This window comes from Chiloscyllium plagiosum, unplaced genomic scaffold (genome assembly GCF_037043375.1).
Source record: "Chiloscyllium plagiosum isolate Xiang-an unplaced genomic scaffold, Cpla_swu_hap1 HiC_scaffold_21, whole genome shotgun sequence".
Taxonomy (NCBI): Eukaryota; Metazoa; Chordata; class Chondrichthyes; order Orectolobiformes; family Hemiscylliidae; genus Chiloscyllium; species Chiloscyllium plagiosum.
The window spans coordinates 29,899,568-29,917,347 of record NW_028270159.1 but is presented as its reverse complement, the minus strand read 5'-3'; the positions used below and the strand labels follow the sequence as shown (position 1 = coordinate 29,917,347).

Sequence of the window (17,780 nt, the reverse complement as noted above, 5' to 3'; positions counted from 1 at the left end):
CCACGGAATAAAGAAGTAAGACTGACATCTCCAGGTGCTCCAACGCAAGTTCCAGGTTTGCATGCATCTGTGCTCACTCACATGTTTGCACTCAAATGAAACTTTGTTTTAAAACTTTAAACACTTCTTCTGTCTTCCATTTTTATCATTGGGGAGGTTTTGTGAAGGTGGTGAGACCATTGACCACCATTCAAGCATTTGTTGTTGGTCTACTTTAAGTTCAGTAAAGGTTTTAAATTAGATTAGATCAGGGGCAGCACGGTGGCTCAGTGATTAGCATGCTGCCTCACTGCTGATTCCAGCCTCCGGCGACTGTCTGTATGGAGTTTGCACGTTCTCCCCATGTCTGCATGAGTTTCCTTCGGGTGTTCTGGTTTCCTCCCACAGTCCAAAGATGTGCACGTTAGGTGAATTGGCCATTAGGTGAATTAGTATTAAGGTGCATTAGTCAGAGGGAAATGGGTCTGGGTGGGTTACTCTTCAGAGGGTCGGTGTGGACTTGTTGGGCCGAGGGGCCTGTTTCCACAGTGTAGGGAATCTAATCTAATCAGATTACCCAGCATCATTTTCAGTTTTAACTTTCGTACATATTGAGTAAATCAAGTTATCAGCCAACTTAGTCATTTTTAATACACATTATATTTCCGTTTTACGTGAGACTTGTCAGTGGAATTGCATATAATTGTCATTAGTTTTAAAATCTACATTTTAAGCCAGTGCAAGAGTTAAGTGTAGAGGTGTGGCCCATAATCAAGGCAATCTTTTTAACAATCCCAGACGTGAAACGTGCAATATTATACTGGCTACTTTATAATGCATGTCTTTTTAACGACTTGTGAAAGATGCACAGTGAGCGACCCATCTGATATTGCCTACTTTATACTATTTCTAGATGGTAACGTAACTTGTGATGTGCAATACATCTGGGTCAGTGCAAGAAACTACAGACTAACGTGCAGTATTAGCTTGTAGGCAAATCCTATAGGGGCTAGATATTCTTTACTGTGTTAGAATTGTGTGAGGTTTCATGGAAGAAAGCTACGATAATACTAATGATGTGCAAGCATTCAGATCAAGAGCGTTTGTCAGTATAAATATCTGAACAATTCACTTATTTCACAATTATAAGTTGTGTTATTAGAGGTAGGAAAGACAGCCAAATTGTTTGTTTAAGAACTAAACATTGTGGAGCATGTGAAAATAGATCATGTGGCATTCTTCTAGAAGAGCAAATTGCATTTTATTGTTTGACCAGTTGAAACAAACGTATATAGTATTTAAATATAAAGTCTCATTAGTAATAAGGAATATTGTGTTTTTGATATTTGCTAGTATAGAAATAAATGAATACGTTAATTGGCCTGTTCACTATTTAGTTTTCCTATCCATGCTATCTTAACAACCCAAGGAAATAAAATCTAAATACTTCCAGTTCTGTTTCCAATAATTTTCAAACATTTTTCATTAGTAAAATGCTGAAGGAAATTCAGAATTTTAATAGTGAATGACTGTAATAGGTGAAAATGTTCAGAGAGCAGGCACAATGCAAATGGTATCTCTCTGTTTTGTATATTTAAATTATTCTCTGATTTGATGTCATGACAAGCTGTTGAATCTGGAAGTGTGACTTATTTCCAAACTGCAAATCTTTACAATTAGGTTGGAAATGCTTCAGCAAGGTCAACTATTTTAGAACATAGAACATTACAGCACAGTACAGGCCCTTCAGCTCTCTATGTTGTGCCAACCTGTGGAAACAATCTGAAGCCTATCTATCCACATTTTCATTCATATGTTTATCCAATGACCATTTAAATACCCTTAAAGTTGGTGAGTCTACTACTGTTGCAGGCAGGACGTTGCACACCCCGTACTACTCTCTGAATAAAGAAACTACCTCTATCATTTGTCCTATGTCTATTACCCCTCAATTTAAAGCTATGTCCCTCATGCTAGCCGGAGGAAAAGACTCTCACTGTCCCCCTATCCAACCCTCTGATTATCGTATATGTCTCAATTAAGTCACCTCTCAACCTTCTTCTCTCTAATGAAAACAGCTTCAATTCCTTTAGCCTTTCCTCATAAGACCTTCCCTCCATACTAGGCAACCTCCTAGTAAATCGCCTCTAAACCTCTCCAAAGCTTCCTCATCCTTCCTATAATGCGGTGACCAGAACTATACACAATGCTCCAAATGCAGCCACATGAGAGTTCTCTACACCTGCAACATGACCTCATGGCTCTGAAACGCAACCCCTCTGCCAATAAAAGCGAACACATCATATGCCTTCTTAACAGCCCTATCAACCTGGGTGGCAACTTTCAGGGATCTATGTACAGAGATGTCTCTGCTCATCTACACTGCCAAAAATCTTACCATTGGTGCAGTGCTCTTTATTCCTGTTGCTCCTTCCAACGTGAATCACCTCCCACTTTTCCGCATTAAACACTATTTCCCACCTCTTAGCCCAGTTCTGCAGCTCATCTATGTCCCTCTGTAACCTGTAACATCCTTCAGTACTATCCACAACTCCACTGACATTAGTGTCATCCGCAAATTTACTAACCCATCCTTCTACGCCCTCATCTAGGTCATTTATAAAAATGACAAACAGCAGTGGACCCAAAATAGATCCTTGTGGTACATGACTCGTATCTGAACTCCAGGATGAACATTTCCCATCAATCACCACCCTCTGTCGTCTTTCAGCTAGCCAATTTCGGACTAAAACTGCTAAATCACTCTCAATCCCTTGCCTTCGTATTTTGTGCAATAGCCTACCCTGGGGCACCTTATCAAATACCTTACTGAAGTCCATATATACCACATCAACCGTTTTATTGAGATGGCCTTCAACAGTTCAACGTAAATATTATTTTACCCATTATTTATGGATGTACAATTAGTTCTTTGTGAACTTGTAGTGGAGGTGAGTTCATTTGAAACATTCAGGGGGATATTGGACAGTAATCTGGAAAGAATTTGCAGGGGTTTGGAGAGAAGGTAGGAGGATGGAACAAATGAATGGCTCAATCAGATTGTTAGAGTAGACATGATGAGCCAAATGGCCACCTCCTTCTGTGCTGTTTTAATTCTATGCAAAGGTTCAGTAGTAGCTCTTGAAATTAACTCCCATTGGTGAAACCTCTGGCTTCAGTTGCATGTTAATTCACCTCCCTTGCATTCATCTATATGTTGATAACTAAATTTTTCTGTATAACTAAATTATCTTTTGAATAAATCCAATCCTAATTACTCCAGAATTTTATACCTTTTGGGAGTTGTTTTGAATAGTTTATTTTGTTCCCCACAGTGAGATAATCAAATCAATTTCTTAATGCTGGTTTTCAAATTACCATTTAATTTTCAATCTAATTCTCATTCCCTTCAGTTGTTTTTCCAGTAAAATGGAGTGATTTCTTTGTTTTTCTATAATACAGAGAAAGTGGAAGGATTCCCAGTTCCAGAAGAAGTGTTGCCCACTGGAGTTTGGCCAGTTGACTACACCAGTGCTCAACCATCCTTGCTTAATCAAAGATTGCTTGAGCTCCAGAAAGAGAACTCAATCCTTCGCGAGCAGTTGGTGCACAAGGAAGATTTGAATGAGACACTACAGACAGAACTTAGCTTGCATCGCTCCATTTTAACAGACAATCAGCAAAACATTGATAAGCAAACTGCCCAATCACCTAAGCGCAGTGATCGATCTTTAACAACAAAGAAGCAAAGCACAACTTTGAAAAAATCGAAAGAAGATCCTTTGCTAAATGCTGCGGGTAATTTGTTTTTATTAACGACTTGTAATTATTAATAACAAATATTTTAATTTATTATTTTAAATATGCCTTTTCAAATGGCTGTAAGAAATCCAGTGACTGAACCAGAAGTGAAGAGCTTAAGTTGTGTGCCTGAAAGCTGGGATAAACAGCTTGATTTATGAGAACGTTCTTGAAGAAACTGAGAAGCAAATGTTTTAGGGAGACAGTTCAACAAAACGACCAAGGAAGCTGACAGTCAGAGATGTGAATGTTAGAGAGCAGTGATAAAGGGCAGGAGACATCTGCATAGGATGTGTCTGGGTTATGAAATGATTCAAAGTTAATTTAGGGCCTTAAATTTAATGCACTGAGTTATGAAGAACAACTATAGATCAGTGAAGGCTAGGTTAAGCAGGAATTTGTACAGGACAGGAATTATGCATTGAAGTTCAAGACAAATTGGAGTTGCGTACTTGGGAACAAGAGTGAGCTATTCGGCCCTTTGAACCTGTTTTGTCTTTGACTGAGATAACAGCTGATCTGCAGCCTGCAACATATAATCATGTATGTGCCTATTCCTAAATTTTGCTATATGAAATTTGAGGGTTGAGGACCATTAAAAAGTAAAGGAGTATCTCAAGCCAGCTTATAATAAACTCTGTTAAAAAGCACACAGCATCAGGTTATAGTCCAACAGGTTTATTTGGAAGCATTAACTTTTGAAGCACTACTCCTTAATCAGGTAGCTGTGGGACAGGATCATAAGACACAGAATTTATAGCGAAAGATTACAGTGTCATGCGACTGAAATGATGTATTGAACAAACCTTTTCAGTTGCATGACACTAATCTTTTGCTATAAGTTCTGTGTCTTATGATCCTGTTCCACAGTTACCTGATGAAGGAGAAGTGCTGTGAAAGCTAGTGCTTCTAAATGAACCTGTTGGATTATAACCTGGTGTTGTGTGGTTTTTAACTTTGTCCACCCCAGTCCAACACCGGCTCCTCCACATCATAATGAAGAAACTCTGAAGAAAGGAATGTGGAATCTTCAACTCTGTTTAAGATCAAACAGAATAAAAAGATTGCAAATGGTCCTGTTTAGCCTGAGAGAGGAATCAAGCTAGGGCAATGTGGGGGAAAGAGGTAATGTCTCTACCAATGGAGCATGGCTTGTATTAAGGGCCAAAGACACTAACATCAGTCTCTCTGCCAGTACAGAGGCAAAATACCAATGTTGGAAATCTGAATAGAAAGTATTTTAAAAATCCTGAATTGGTATGGCACTGCCTCTTAAGAGGGATAATAAATTTAAGGGCAGAATTGCACCTGAGATGAACATAAAGCCAGGAATGCATTGTTGGCCATCCACAACACACACACACACACACACACACACACACACACACACACACATACACCCTTTGTCCACCTCGTCCATGCCAACCTGATAACCTAGGCACAGTAATTGTACCTGCCTCCACCACTTCCTCTGGCAGCTCATTCCATACACGCAGCACTCTGTGTGTGGAAGAAGTTGCCCGTTAGGTCCCTTTTAAACTTTTCCCCTCTCACCCTAAACCCATGCTCTCTAGTTCTGGACTCCTCCACCGCAGGGAAAGACCTTGTCTACTTACCCTAACCATTGCCTCTCATGATCTTATCAACCTCTATAAGGTCACCCCTTAGCTTCCGATGCTCCAGGGAAAACCTCTATAGCTCAAATTCAACTGGCAACTTCCTTGTAAGTCTTTTCTGAACCCTTTCAAGTTTAACAACATCCTTCCTGTAGGAGACAGACCAGAATTGCACATGATATTCCAAAAGTGGCCTAACCAATGTCCTGTACAGCCGCAATATTTACTCAATACTCTCACCAATAAGAGAAGTATACGAAACGCCACCTTCACTATCCTATCTACTTGATACTCCACTTCCAAGGAACTATGAACCTGCACTCCAAGGTCTGTTCAGCAACACTCCCCAGGACCCTTACCATTAAGTCCTGCTCTGATCTGTCTTTCCAAAATGCAACACTTCACATTTATCTAAATTAAACTCCATTTGCCCCTCCTCAGCCCATTGGCCCACCTAATTGTACACTTCTTTGCTGTCCACCACACCTCCAATTTTGGCATGATTTGCAAACTTACTAACTATGCCTCCTATGTTCATATCCAAATCATTTATATAAATGACAAAAAGCTGTGGACCCAGCACCAATCCTTGTGGCTCACCACTGGTCACAGGCCTCCAGTCTGACAGGCAAACCTCCATAACCACTCTTCTACCTTTTGAGCCAGTTCTGTATCCAAATGGCTAGTTCTCCCTGTGTTCCATAAGATCTAACCTTGCTAACCAGTCCACCATGAGGAACCTTATTGAAGGCCTTACTGAAGTTCATATAGATCACATCTACAGCTCTGCCCTCATCAATCCTCTTTGTTACTTCAAAAAATTCAATCAAGTTTGTGAGACATGATTCCGCATGCACAAAGCCATGTTGACTATCCCTGATCAGTTCTTGTCCCAACAAATACATGTAAATCCTGTTCCTCAGGATTCCCTCCAACAACTTGCCTACCACTGATGTCAGACTCACCAGTCTAGAGTTTCCTGGCTTTTCCTTACCACCTTTCTTAAAGCACTACATTTCTGATGATGGTCAGACATGCAAAATGGGAGAAATCCTGGTTCCAAAACATCTGACCTTTTAAAATGGTTGCCTGTACCAGCCTTTCTTCGCCCAGCTTTGCATGGTGGTTTGGGAGGCAAACTAGATTGTACAGGAAGACCAGAGGATGCTACTGGTTCCTGAGGCAGAATGGGTGGAAAGTCTATCTGCATACCCCATCTAAACCAACTTATCTCCTTGTGTCTGCCCCTAATATCTGTCCTATGACCATCTGTCTTGGGCATTTTATAGCCTCTGTGCCAAATCAGTGTTAACATATCCTACCCATACTTTTTTCCTTCTGTCTATGCCAAATCATCTATTTGTAACTTAATTCAGGAGGCACATTGACATAAAATAATCAGTTTATTAAAATATCATTAATGAGGGAAGCAAACATTCCCTGATACAGAAGCATTTAATACGTCAAAATTGTTTCAACTAATGCCTTATGAAAATAAAAATTTTTACTTATGTGAACAAATACTTGCATTCAGTAAGGAGTTTGAGTTGTCCACCAGTAGGAACCCAGTTGTAAAAATGAGAGGTCAAAAGATCAACTGTACAAATTTGTGCAGTACAAATCTGAGATAATTGTTTTGCAATTCTGAAAACCAGTTTTGTTTTCCATGCCATATTGTTTTGGACTGCTCCCTCTCACTAGGCAGTTCTTGTGAATTTATGACTTTTTACATACCAGCATACATTTTCACAATAGGGTGCTATAATTGTCTTAAACTACGTAATTTTAAAAAAGCTTAAACCAAAACATTTTTAATGTGTGTCTCTGTGCAATAAAGCCCCTCTGTGCAAGTATTAGAGTATCATTTTTCATTTGTTTTCATGAATGACTGGAATGGTGAAGTGGCATGAACTTAATTGTTTGATGTAGTTACTTGGTATGAATGTTATGAAATAAGTATGGTTGAGGGATTCTCCTCTCCAGGTGCCATCTAGTGTTTACAGATGGTGAATGCTGTACAGGCTTTTGTGTAGGAATGATCGTATGACTGAAGTAAACTTGTTCTATGGAGGTGATAATGTAAGGGAATAACTTTGGTACTTCCATGAGTTGTTATCTTTTCACTTATGATTCTCCATTTATTTCAGTGGGAGTGATGCGAGTATAGTTGGTACTAACTCCCATTATTTTTGTGCTTAGACATATTAGCAGAACACCTTCATGAAATACGAAGTTTAAGGCAGCGCTTGGATGAATCTATTAAAAATAATGACAGATTAAGACAACAACTTGAACGTCGACTTGCTGAAGCTGAATATGATCCAGGTGAGCAGTGAGACTTCTACTAATCTGAGATCAACAGCTTTAGTCTGCATTTGACTAATGTTGTTAGCAGCCGAAAGAAAACCAATTCTAAACATGGACAGCTGGTGAAAAATAGTTTCGAAGATAGTATGGAGGTCAATCTTTTCATTCCTAGCTGATTGCAATGACCATGTTTGAAATAGGCTTACACCATCTCAGATTTATTTTGTCGTTAATGTGGCACTTCATCAGAGAACTCCCTGCAAATTGATGTATGTACCAAAATAACAAGCTGATAGTGTTAGAAGTGTGAATTTGAAAAATACGTTTGATAATATTGAAGTTTATTTTTTGTCCTTTTCTCCCTATATGGAAGAGTACTGTATTTTTAAATTGAGATTTAATACCTATTTGCATGTGTGCTATTTGTATTACACAAAACGTTGTGAATACTTATAAAACTGTGCTTATCTCTTAAGCATCCACAAATATTTTCATCAATGGGGCAGAGGAACACAGTCACCTGACAGATCAGATTCATTACCTGAAGGAACAAAACAAATCTTTAAAAGAGCAGCTGACACGAAGCACCAGAGGTATGTATGGCTATCGATATTAAGCTCGTAAGGGAAAAAGAGTAGGAATGGGGCATTCGCCCCCTCAAGCTTGCTCCAACATTTACCGATTGTAATGTCTCCTTTGACTATAGCCTTGAATCCACTTTACTGTTTGCCCTTTTCCACAACCATTAATTTGGTTTGTTGCTCAAAACATTGTCTATAATTCATGCTTGATTATATTCAGTGACCCAGCCTTCATAGCTGTGTGCACAGCACAATTCTGAAGCCCCTCAGCCATCTGAGAGAAAACATTCCTCCTCATACCCCTCTTAAATAGGAGGTTGTTTATTTTTAGATGGTGCCTTTTAGTTCTAGACTCATCCAGAAGGAGAAGCAACCTTCCTATCCAATCTGCCATATCCCTTCAGAACCTTACATGTTTCAATAACATTCTACACTATAATAAATATTGTTCAAAACTACCATTAGAATGTTACGGTGCAGAAGGAAGCCATTTGACTATCATGCCTGCACCAGCTCTTCAAATGAATATCATTGCCTGGTGCCGGTCTCGCTTCTCATTCCCCTTGCCTCCATATGCTTGCCCACTGTCTCTATACCAATAATCACCCAATGCCCTCATGAATGCCTGAGTTGAACCTTCCCCCATCACATTTTCAGGCAATGCATTCCATACTGTACCTAACTTGTTACTGTGTAGGAAGAAAAGGTTCTCTCACATTACCCTTGCTTCTTTTGCACATCCCCTTAAATCTATGCTCTCTTGTTCTTGTTACATGTATAAGTGGGAACAGCTTGTCCCGTTCTACTCTATCCAGCCCACTCATGATTTAAAAAAAACCACTATCAAATCTCCTCTCGGCCTTCTCTGCAAGGAACACAGTACTAACTTTAAAATCTATTCTCATAATTAAATTTTTTCATTCAACCAATTTGCTTCTGCGGGGGTCTAGATTAGAGTGGTGCTGGAAAAGCACAGCAGGTCAGGCAGAATCCGAGGTGCAGGAAAATTGATGTTTTGGGCAAAAGCAGGAATAGAGGCAGGGTGCCTGCAGAATGAAGAGATAAATGAGAGGGGGATGGGGGTGGGGAGAAAGTAGCATAGAGTACAATAGGTGAGTGGGGGTGGGGATAGAGGTGATTGGTCAGAGAGGAGGGTGGAGCGGATAGGTGGAAAGGAAGATAGGCAGGTAGGACAGGTCATGGGACGGTGCTGAGCTGGAAGGTTGGAGCTGTGGTGAGGTGAGGGAAGGGGAAATGAGAAAACTGGTGAAATCCACATTGATGCCGTGGGGTTGAAGTGTTCCGAAGGCAGAAGGTGAGGAGTTCTTCCTCCAGGCGTCAGGTGGTGAGGGAGTGGCAGTGAAGGAGGCCCAGCACCTCCATGTCCTCGGCAGAGTGGGAGGGGGGAGTTGAAATGTTGGGCCACAGGGTGATGTGGTTGATTGGTCCGGGTGTCCCGGAGATGTTCCCTAAAGCACTCTGCTAGGAGGCGTCCAGTCTCCCCAATGTAGCGGAGACCGCATTGGGAGCAACGGATACAATAAATGATACTGGTGGATGTGCAGGTAAAACTTTGGATGTGGAAGGCTCCTTTAGGGCCTTGGATGAAGGTGAGGGAGGAGGTGTGGGCGCGGGTTTTGCAATTCCTGCGGTGGCAGGAGTGGGTGCCAGGAAGGGAGGGTGGGTTGTTGGGGGTGCGTGGACCTGACCAGGTAGTCACAGAGGGAACGGTCTTTACGGAAATCGGAAATGGTTGAGGAGGGAAATATATCCCTGGTGGTGGGGTCCGTTTGGAGGTGGCGGAAATGTCGTCGGATGATGTGGTTTATGCGAAGGTTGGCAGGGTGGAAGGTGAGCACCAGGGGCATTCTGTCCTTGTTACGGTTGGAGGAGTGGGGTTTGAGAGCGGAGGTGCGGGATGTGGACGAGATGTGTTAGAGGGCATCTTTAACCATGTGGGAAGGGAAATTGCGATCTCTAAAGAAGGAGGCCATCTGGTGTGTTCTGTGGTGGAGCTGGTCCTCCTGGGAGCAGATACAGCGGAGGAATTGGGAATACGGGATGGCATTTTTGCAGGAGGTAGGGTGGGAAGAGGTGTAATCCAGGTAGCTATGGGAGTCGGTGGGTTTGTAAAAAATGCCAGTGTCAAGTCGATTGTCATTAATGGAAATGGAGAGGTCCAGGAAGGGGAGGGAGGTGTCAGAGATGGTCCAGGTGAATTTAAGGTCGGGGTGGAATGTGTTGATGAATTGCTCAACCTCCTCGCGGGAGCACGAGGTGGCGCCAATGCAGTCATCAATGTAGCGGAGGAAGAGGTGGGGAGTGGTGCCGGTGTAACTACAGAAGATGGACTGTTCTACGTAACCAACAAAGAGACAGACATAGCTGGGGCCCATACGGGTGCCTATGGCTACCACTTTGGTCTGGAGGAAGTGGGAGGATTCGAAGGAGAAATTAAGGGTGAAGACCAGTTCAGCCAAACAAATGAGTTTCGGTGGAAGGATACTTGTTGGGAATGTCGGGAGAGGAAGAAATAGAGGGCTTGGAGGCCCTGAGCATGGCGGAACGAGGTGTAGAGGGATTGGATATCCATGGTGAAGATGAGGCATTGGGGGCCGGGGAAACGGAAGTCTTGGAGGAGGTGGAGGGCGTGGGTGGTGTCTCGAGCTTATGTGGGGAGTTCCTGGACTAGAGGGGATAGGACAGTGTTGAGGTAGGTAGAGAAATTGCTTCTGCACTCTTTCCACCACATTTACATTTTTCCCATGATGTAGTGCCCACAACTGTACACACACCTCCAGCTGAGATCTGTCAAGTTTAGCATCACCTTCTTGCTCTTGTGCTCTGTGTCCCTATTTAATAGAACCAAGGGCACTATATATATTATTAGCTGCTCTCTCCACCTATCTTGCAAACTTTAATAATCTATTCTCATATACACCATGTCCCTCTGCTCCTGCACCCCTTTAGAATTGTACCCTTTATGTTGAATTTGTGTTCTTCCTGTCAAATTGTGACGCTTCACATCTCTCTGTATTGAACCTCATCTGCTGCCTATCTGTGCTCTCCACTAGCTTTTCAATGTCATTTTGAAGTTCTGCACTGTCCTCCATACAGCTTACAATTCTTCCAAGTTTCATGTCATCTGCAAACTTTGACATTGGCCCCTACACCACCAGATCCAGATCATTAATATATACCTGTTATTTCAAGGGTCCTAACACCTGGGAAATTCTATTAGTTTGCTTCTCGCCCGAAAAATATCCATTCACCATTATTCTTTGTTTCCTATCACTCAGGCAATTTTGTTCCCACATTGTTACTGTCCCTTTTATAGCATAATCTATAACTTTCTTTACAAATCCATTGTGTAGCACTGCATCAGACCTGGATATATATGTATACCACATTAACAGTGTTAATCTTGTTGAGTCTTTCTATTACCTCATCAGAAAAGTGTTCAATATGTTCAATCTTTTGTCAAAGATAATTAATTGTCTTTGTGAAATTTCTCTTAACTGCTTCTGATGCAAATGTAACTTAAGAAGACCAAAACTATACACAGTGCTCCATGTGATTTCACTTCTGTGTAACCTCTGAGCCCATTGCAGTAAAAGCCAACAGTCTGTTTGCATTCAAAATAACTTGCTTACACGTGTGATTTATTTAAGTGATTCTGTCCAGAGTTGTTTTTAAAAAAGTTTTCAAATCTAAGGTCTAGACATTATTTTCATAAAATCTTATTCCCAGAGTATCTGTCAGAACTCTGGCATTTCAACAATTGCTGTATTAGATTTGAAATACAGTGGAAACTGCCAGTTTTGGGTACATAAGAAGACATTCGTCAGTAAATGCTAGAATTTCTGACAAAAAAAGCTGAAAAATTCCAGAATTAGTAGATGTTCCTATGTTTGTTGACCAAACTATTGTGATACAAAACAAGATGAATCAATAGGAGCAACAATTTGTATGACTAATCAACAAAGTAGTAAGCTTCATTCATTCAACCTGTAGGTATAAATAAAAATCATCCATATGCAGGAAATTACCATACACTAACTATTTGTTAAATCAGCTGTAAGTAATAAAATAATTGAATAGAATCATTAGATTCATTTAGATTTCCCCATTGTACAAATGTTCAGTTTCTAAAAGATCTGTCCATTCAGCACATCATTCTCCCATTTTGTTAGACTCTTCTAAACGTTTACTTTTCAAATGTGAATCCACTATCTTTTTTAAAAGTTCCTTCGACTGTTCTGTCTTAAATAGTAGTCCATGTTGTTACAAAGTTTGTCTTTTTCTTAATTCTAATTTCTTCCTTTGTCCTTTTTTTGATCATTTTTCAAGTTAGTTGATAACTAGAGGATGTAAAAATGGTGGAAATAGTTTTTTTCCTGATTTGCCATGACACATTTCTTCAGCATTTTGAACCAGAATTTCTCTTGAACCTCAACAGAAGCAAACTGCTGCAGATGTTTGGAAGCTGAACTAAAAGCTCAAATTGCCAGAAATACTCAGTATCTGTAGAGAGAAACTGAGTTAACCTTTCAGACCAATGATGCTCCTGTAGTAGCAAAAAATTGGTTCTGACTCTCTGTTCCTAATTATTGCTATTGTTGACTCATTGTTATGCATTTGCATTGAACTACTTCCTACTTGTGGGATGTGTTGTTAAAAGTAAGCAGAGAATGCCAAATTTATTATCGTAGTTGCCTTCAACATTTACACCTTTTCTTAAATTCAAATATCTCTTTACGACCTACTCATATTTCTGATAACTTAATTCTCATCTGCGCCCACATTTTAAAAAATTAATGTGTAAAGATTAGAATGAAGCATTATGAACCGGGGAAGATGAAATGAATCATATAATTACAACAAAGAAACTCAAGTTTTAAATTGATGCTGTGCTTTGAATTTTTCTGTCTTCATCCCACTTTGTGTAATAGTCCACTAACTTTCGTATGAACGTTGAATCATCTGGAAGATGATGGTTAACAAGAGAAAATCTAGGATTATCAGCATCATGCCAGTGTTGTCATAGTAAGATACAAGTGTAATGTCTTTTCTCTGAGAGATAGAGAGAATTATATCTCTTAGATTTTAGAAAGAGAGCATGAATAAAGTTGCATGTGTTTCATTTTCCAGAAGAAAAGGTAGCTGACCTATTTGCAAGTTTCTTCTAGGTTAGATTAGATTACTTAGTGTAGAAACAGGCCCTTCGGCCCAACAAGTCCACACCGACCCTCCGAAGAGCAACCCACCCAGACCCATTCCCCTACATTCACCCCTTCACCTAACGCTACGGGCAGTTTAGCATGGCCAATTCACCTAACCTGCACATCTTTGGACTGTAGGAGGAAACCGGAACACCCAGAGGAAAACCACGTAAACACTGGGAGAATTGCAAACTCCACACAGACAGTTGCCCGAGGCGGGAATTGAACCTGGGTCTGTGGCGCTGTGAGGCAGCTGTGCTAACCACTGTGTCATCTTAGTGCTGTAGTTGAATTCTCCAAGAGGCAAAGGTGATTCCTTCTCCAAATTTCCTCCTTTTCAGGAGGTCAGTGATCTTATCTGCCTTTAGTGAGTCACTGGAATTAGCTAGAGAATTGTGGGAACAAATGTGCATTGTATGACTCCTTTGCATAGCCCTTTAGCCATGCTAAGCCATTAGACCACAATGGGTATTTTTAACAGCTCGCTATAGATAAAATAGGAAGAAAAATGGCAATTGTTTCCACCTTGAAATAATTGGATTAAAGATTCAACACTTGTCTTTCACAGAAGTGAAAACAACTCTTCATGCTGCAGCAGACTAATTTTTTTTCAATTTGAGTTGCAGACAAACAGAGGGAAAATGAGAAACTAAAGGAATCTCTTTCAAAGAAGACTACAGCTAATGAACGTTTGCGTAGTGAGTGTGAACGTGTCAAGCGGGAGAGTAGTCGACTGCAAACTAAGGTTGCTAATGCTCATGAAGAAAGCAGGAAGTTGAAAGATGAGCTGCAGTCCAGTCATGATGAAATCAACAGGTAATTGTTACACTCTCAAGTGGAGTTTGGTGACCAAGGACGGTAACTTGAGTTGAGAGATTTCCCAACTTGCTGGACCTATCTCGGTCAAGTGTATCCTGAATCACTGGAATATTTTTGCCCCAGGAATGGGACACAACACTGCAGAATAGAATTGAGCCCATTGACACGGGAAGCAGAGCTGGAGTGAATGAGTGTTAAGATGGTCTAGCTAGCCTGATTCTCTGGAAGTTCAATTATGTTTTGGAATATTTCTGGCCACTGTGACACATTATACCTTCCATGCTAACTCCATAGCCATTCACTCAGTATACATCCTGAGTTGACCTCAAAATCTATTAGGGATAAGTATACCCCTATAGGAAATGTCAGCAAAGAGCTCTGTTGAAAGTGCTCAAACAGCTTCTACAACAGCTGCAGTCTGTTTTCTCCATAGTTTAAATAGGGGACAATATTTTAAAAATCTGAATGTTAAACAGACCTGATTTACCATTCAAGAGCATTTACATCTACTCCATAAATTTGTGCCCCTTACTGTGCAGTTTAAGGTCTTTGCAACAGCTAAGTTGGATTCTATTTGAACTCAGCAACACCATTTAAGTGTAATATTGAGTTTGGGTTTCCCTCCAGTATGACATCACTCCCACTCATTATTCCTACCCAGCAAAAATTGGATCTGTTAGAAATGGAGGACAGCACTTCCCCATACTGGTCTCACCCACCATTTTAAAGATCCTTAGAATCTTCCTGACCTTTGGCAAGGGTGACCTTTTAAGGGAAAGCAACAACAGCAGCCATATCAGTGGTACCATGATTGGCCCTATTGTACAGCAAAAAGGGTCATAGTGTAGGCGAGCAGTAATCATAGGGGAATGTTTAGGTACAGATAGGCATTTCTGTGGCAATGAGTGAAACTCCAGAAAAGTGTGTTGCCCCTCTGTCTCAAGACAGTTTCTGAGTGGCACAGGATATCCTGAAAGGGATGGGTTAACAGTCTGATTTCATGATCCAGATTCATAGGCAGAGATGAGGTCCTGCAAAGGGAATTTAGAGAGTAGGAAGTTGAAAAGCAGGTTCTCTCGAGTTGTAATCTCGGGCTTACTCCCTGTGCCATGTGCTAGTGATGGCCAGAAATAGAAAGGTAATACAGTTAAATGTGTGGCTAAAGAGCTGGTGTAGGAAGGAAGACTTCAGATATCTGCATCATTGGGATCTCCTGGGCAGTGGGGACTTGTACAAGAAGGATGGGTTGCATCTAAACCAGAAGGGCACCGATATCCTTGAAGGGAGGTTTGCTAGTGCCAACTCAGGAGAGTTTTTAAACTAGTGTGGCGGTGAGGTCCGAATCATAGCTACAGATCAGCAAGAGGAGGGTTTGAGGAGAAGGTCAACATCAAGTCAAGTAAATCTAATAGGAAAAGCAGCTAGGGCTGGGTTACTGAACACCACTGGACTGGTAATCTGAAATGTATTTATATTAATGCAAGGAGTTGAAGAGGTAAGACACATGAGCTTAGAGCCTGGATTTGTGCATGGGACCACAATGTTGTAGACATTACAGAAATGGGTTGAGAGGGGGTCAGGACTGGCTGCTCAACATTCCAGGAATTTAAATGTTTCCGGCAAGACAGAGAGGGCCATAAGAGCATGATGGAAGTTGCTTTACTGATTAAAGAGAATGTCACAGCTATCGTAAGAAAGGGTCTCTTTGAGGGGCTCATCCAGCTGGGTCAAAACTTCGGAATAATAAAGGTGTAATCACTAGGATGGTGTTATACTATCGTCCGGAGGAGAAAGTGAGGTCTGCAGATGCTGGAGATCAGAGCCGGAGATGTGTTGCTGGAAAAGCGCAGCAGGTCAGGCAGCATCCAGGGATCGTCCTCCTGATAGTCAGCGGGAGATAGGGAAACAGATATATAAGCAGATCATAGAAAGATGTAAAACAGAATTGTAGTATTTTTAAAACTTCAAGAATTGACTGAGACTCCCTTGGTGCCAGGGCTTAGATGGGTCAGAATATTCTAGGTGCATCTTGGAGGGTTTCTTGAAACAATATGTAGATAGTCCGAATAGGGAAATGGCTGTAATAGACCTTTACTGAGGAATTAGCCTGACCAGATGATCAAAATTTCAGTGTGGGAGTACTTTGGGTATAGTGATCACTATTCTGCAAGTTTTAAGATAGTTATGGATAAGGTCAAGACTGGTCCTCAGGTGAAGGTGCTTAATTGGGGAAGGCTAATTACAATAGTATTATGCAGGAACTGGAGAAATTAGATTGGGACTGGTTGTTTGAGAGTAAATCCACATCTAACATGGGAGTCTTTAAAGGCCAATTGATCATTGTTCAGGACCAGCATATTCCCATGAGAATGAAACATAAGGATGGCAAGATTCAGGAAACTTAGATAACCAGATATATTGAAAGGTTAGTCAAAAAGGAAAAGGAAGCATATGTAAGGTTTCGGAAACAAATCAAAGAAAACTTTTGTAGAGTATAAAGGAAACAGAAAAGATCTTAATCTAGAAATTAGGAGGGCTTGAAGGGGCCATGAAATTTCCTTGGCAAGTAGGATTAAGGAGAATCCAAAGCCATCTTGTACATATATGAGGAGCAAGAGAATAACATGGGAAAGGTGGGTTCCTTCAAAGATAAAGGTGGGAATTTATCTGTGGAGTCTGAGGAAGTGGGTAAGGTTTTTAATGAGTACTTCACATCCGTATTCAGCAAGGTGAAGGATATGAATGGTGATAACATTAGGGAGGGGTATGTTGATATTCTGGGGCATGTTAGTATTAAGAAGGTGGTGGTGTTGGGTGTCTTGAAAACCATTTAAAGTAGGTAAGTCTTCAGGACCTGATGAGGTCTATCCCAGAGTACTGAATGAAGCAAGGGAGGAAATTGTTGTGGCCTTGACCGAGATCTTTGTATCCTTTTGAGTCCCAAGTGAGGTCCAAGGAGACTGGAGAACAGCCAACATTATTCCCTCCTTTAAGAAAGGCAACAGGATAATGGAGGAAATTATAGGCTGCAAAGCCTTACCTCCATGGTCGGGAAATAATTGGAGAAGCTTCTAGGGAGAGGATTTACTTGCATTTGGAGAAGAATGGATGTTTTAGAGATAGTCAGCAAGGCTTTATGCAGGGGTAGTCTTGTCTCACAAACCTGATTGAATTTTCTAAGGAAGTAACAAAGTTTGCAAGTTGGATACCAAACTTGGTCATAGAAGACAGAGGGTAGTTGTGAACCGGTGTTTTTTCTGACCGGAGGTCTGTGACCAGTGGTGTTCCAAAAGAATTAGTGCTGTGACCTCTGTAGTTTGTAATATATACAAATAACTTGGATGAAAATGTAGGTGGTCTGGTTAGTAAGTTTGCAGACTTCACAAAAATTGGTGGAATTGTTGATTGTGAAGAAGCTTATCAAAGGATACAGCAGGATATAGACTAGTTGGAAA

At 40.9% G+C, this 17,780-nt stretch overlaps 1 protein-coding gene across 2 annotated transcripts in view; it reads left to right on the top strand.

The window, feature by feature from the left end:
• Positions 1-17,780, top strand: part of cdk5rap2 (CDK5 regulatory subunit associated protein 2) — a 110,484-nt gene that overhangs the window by 74,291 nt on the left and 18,413 nt on the right. For both annotated transcript variants that reach the window (XM_043720082.2, XM_043720083.2), the window contains exons 31-35: positions 1-55; positions 3,442-3,777; positions 7,596-7,721; positions 8,180-8,296; positions 14,133-14,322. The exon at positions 1-55 is cut by the window's left edge and continues 32 nt beyond it. In XM_043720082.2, the coding sequence (XP_043576017.2) occupies positions 1-55; positions 3,442-3,777; positions 7,596-7,721; positions 8,180-8,296; positions 14,133-14,322 (824 nt within the window). The remainder of the gene's footprint in view (positions 56-3,441; positions 3,778-7,595; positions 7,722-8,179; positions 8,297-14,132; positions 14,323-17,780) is intronic.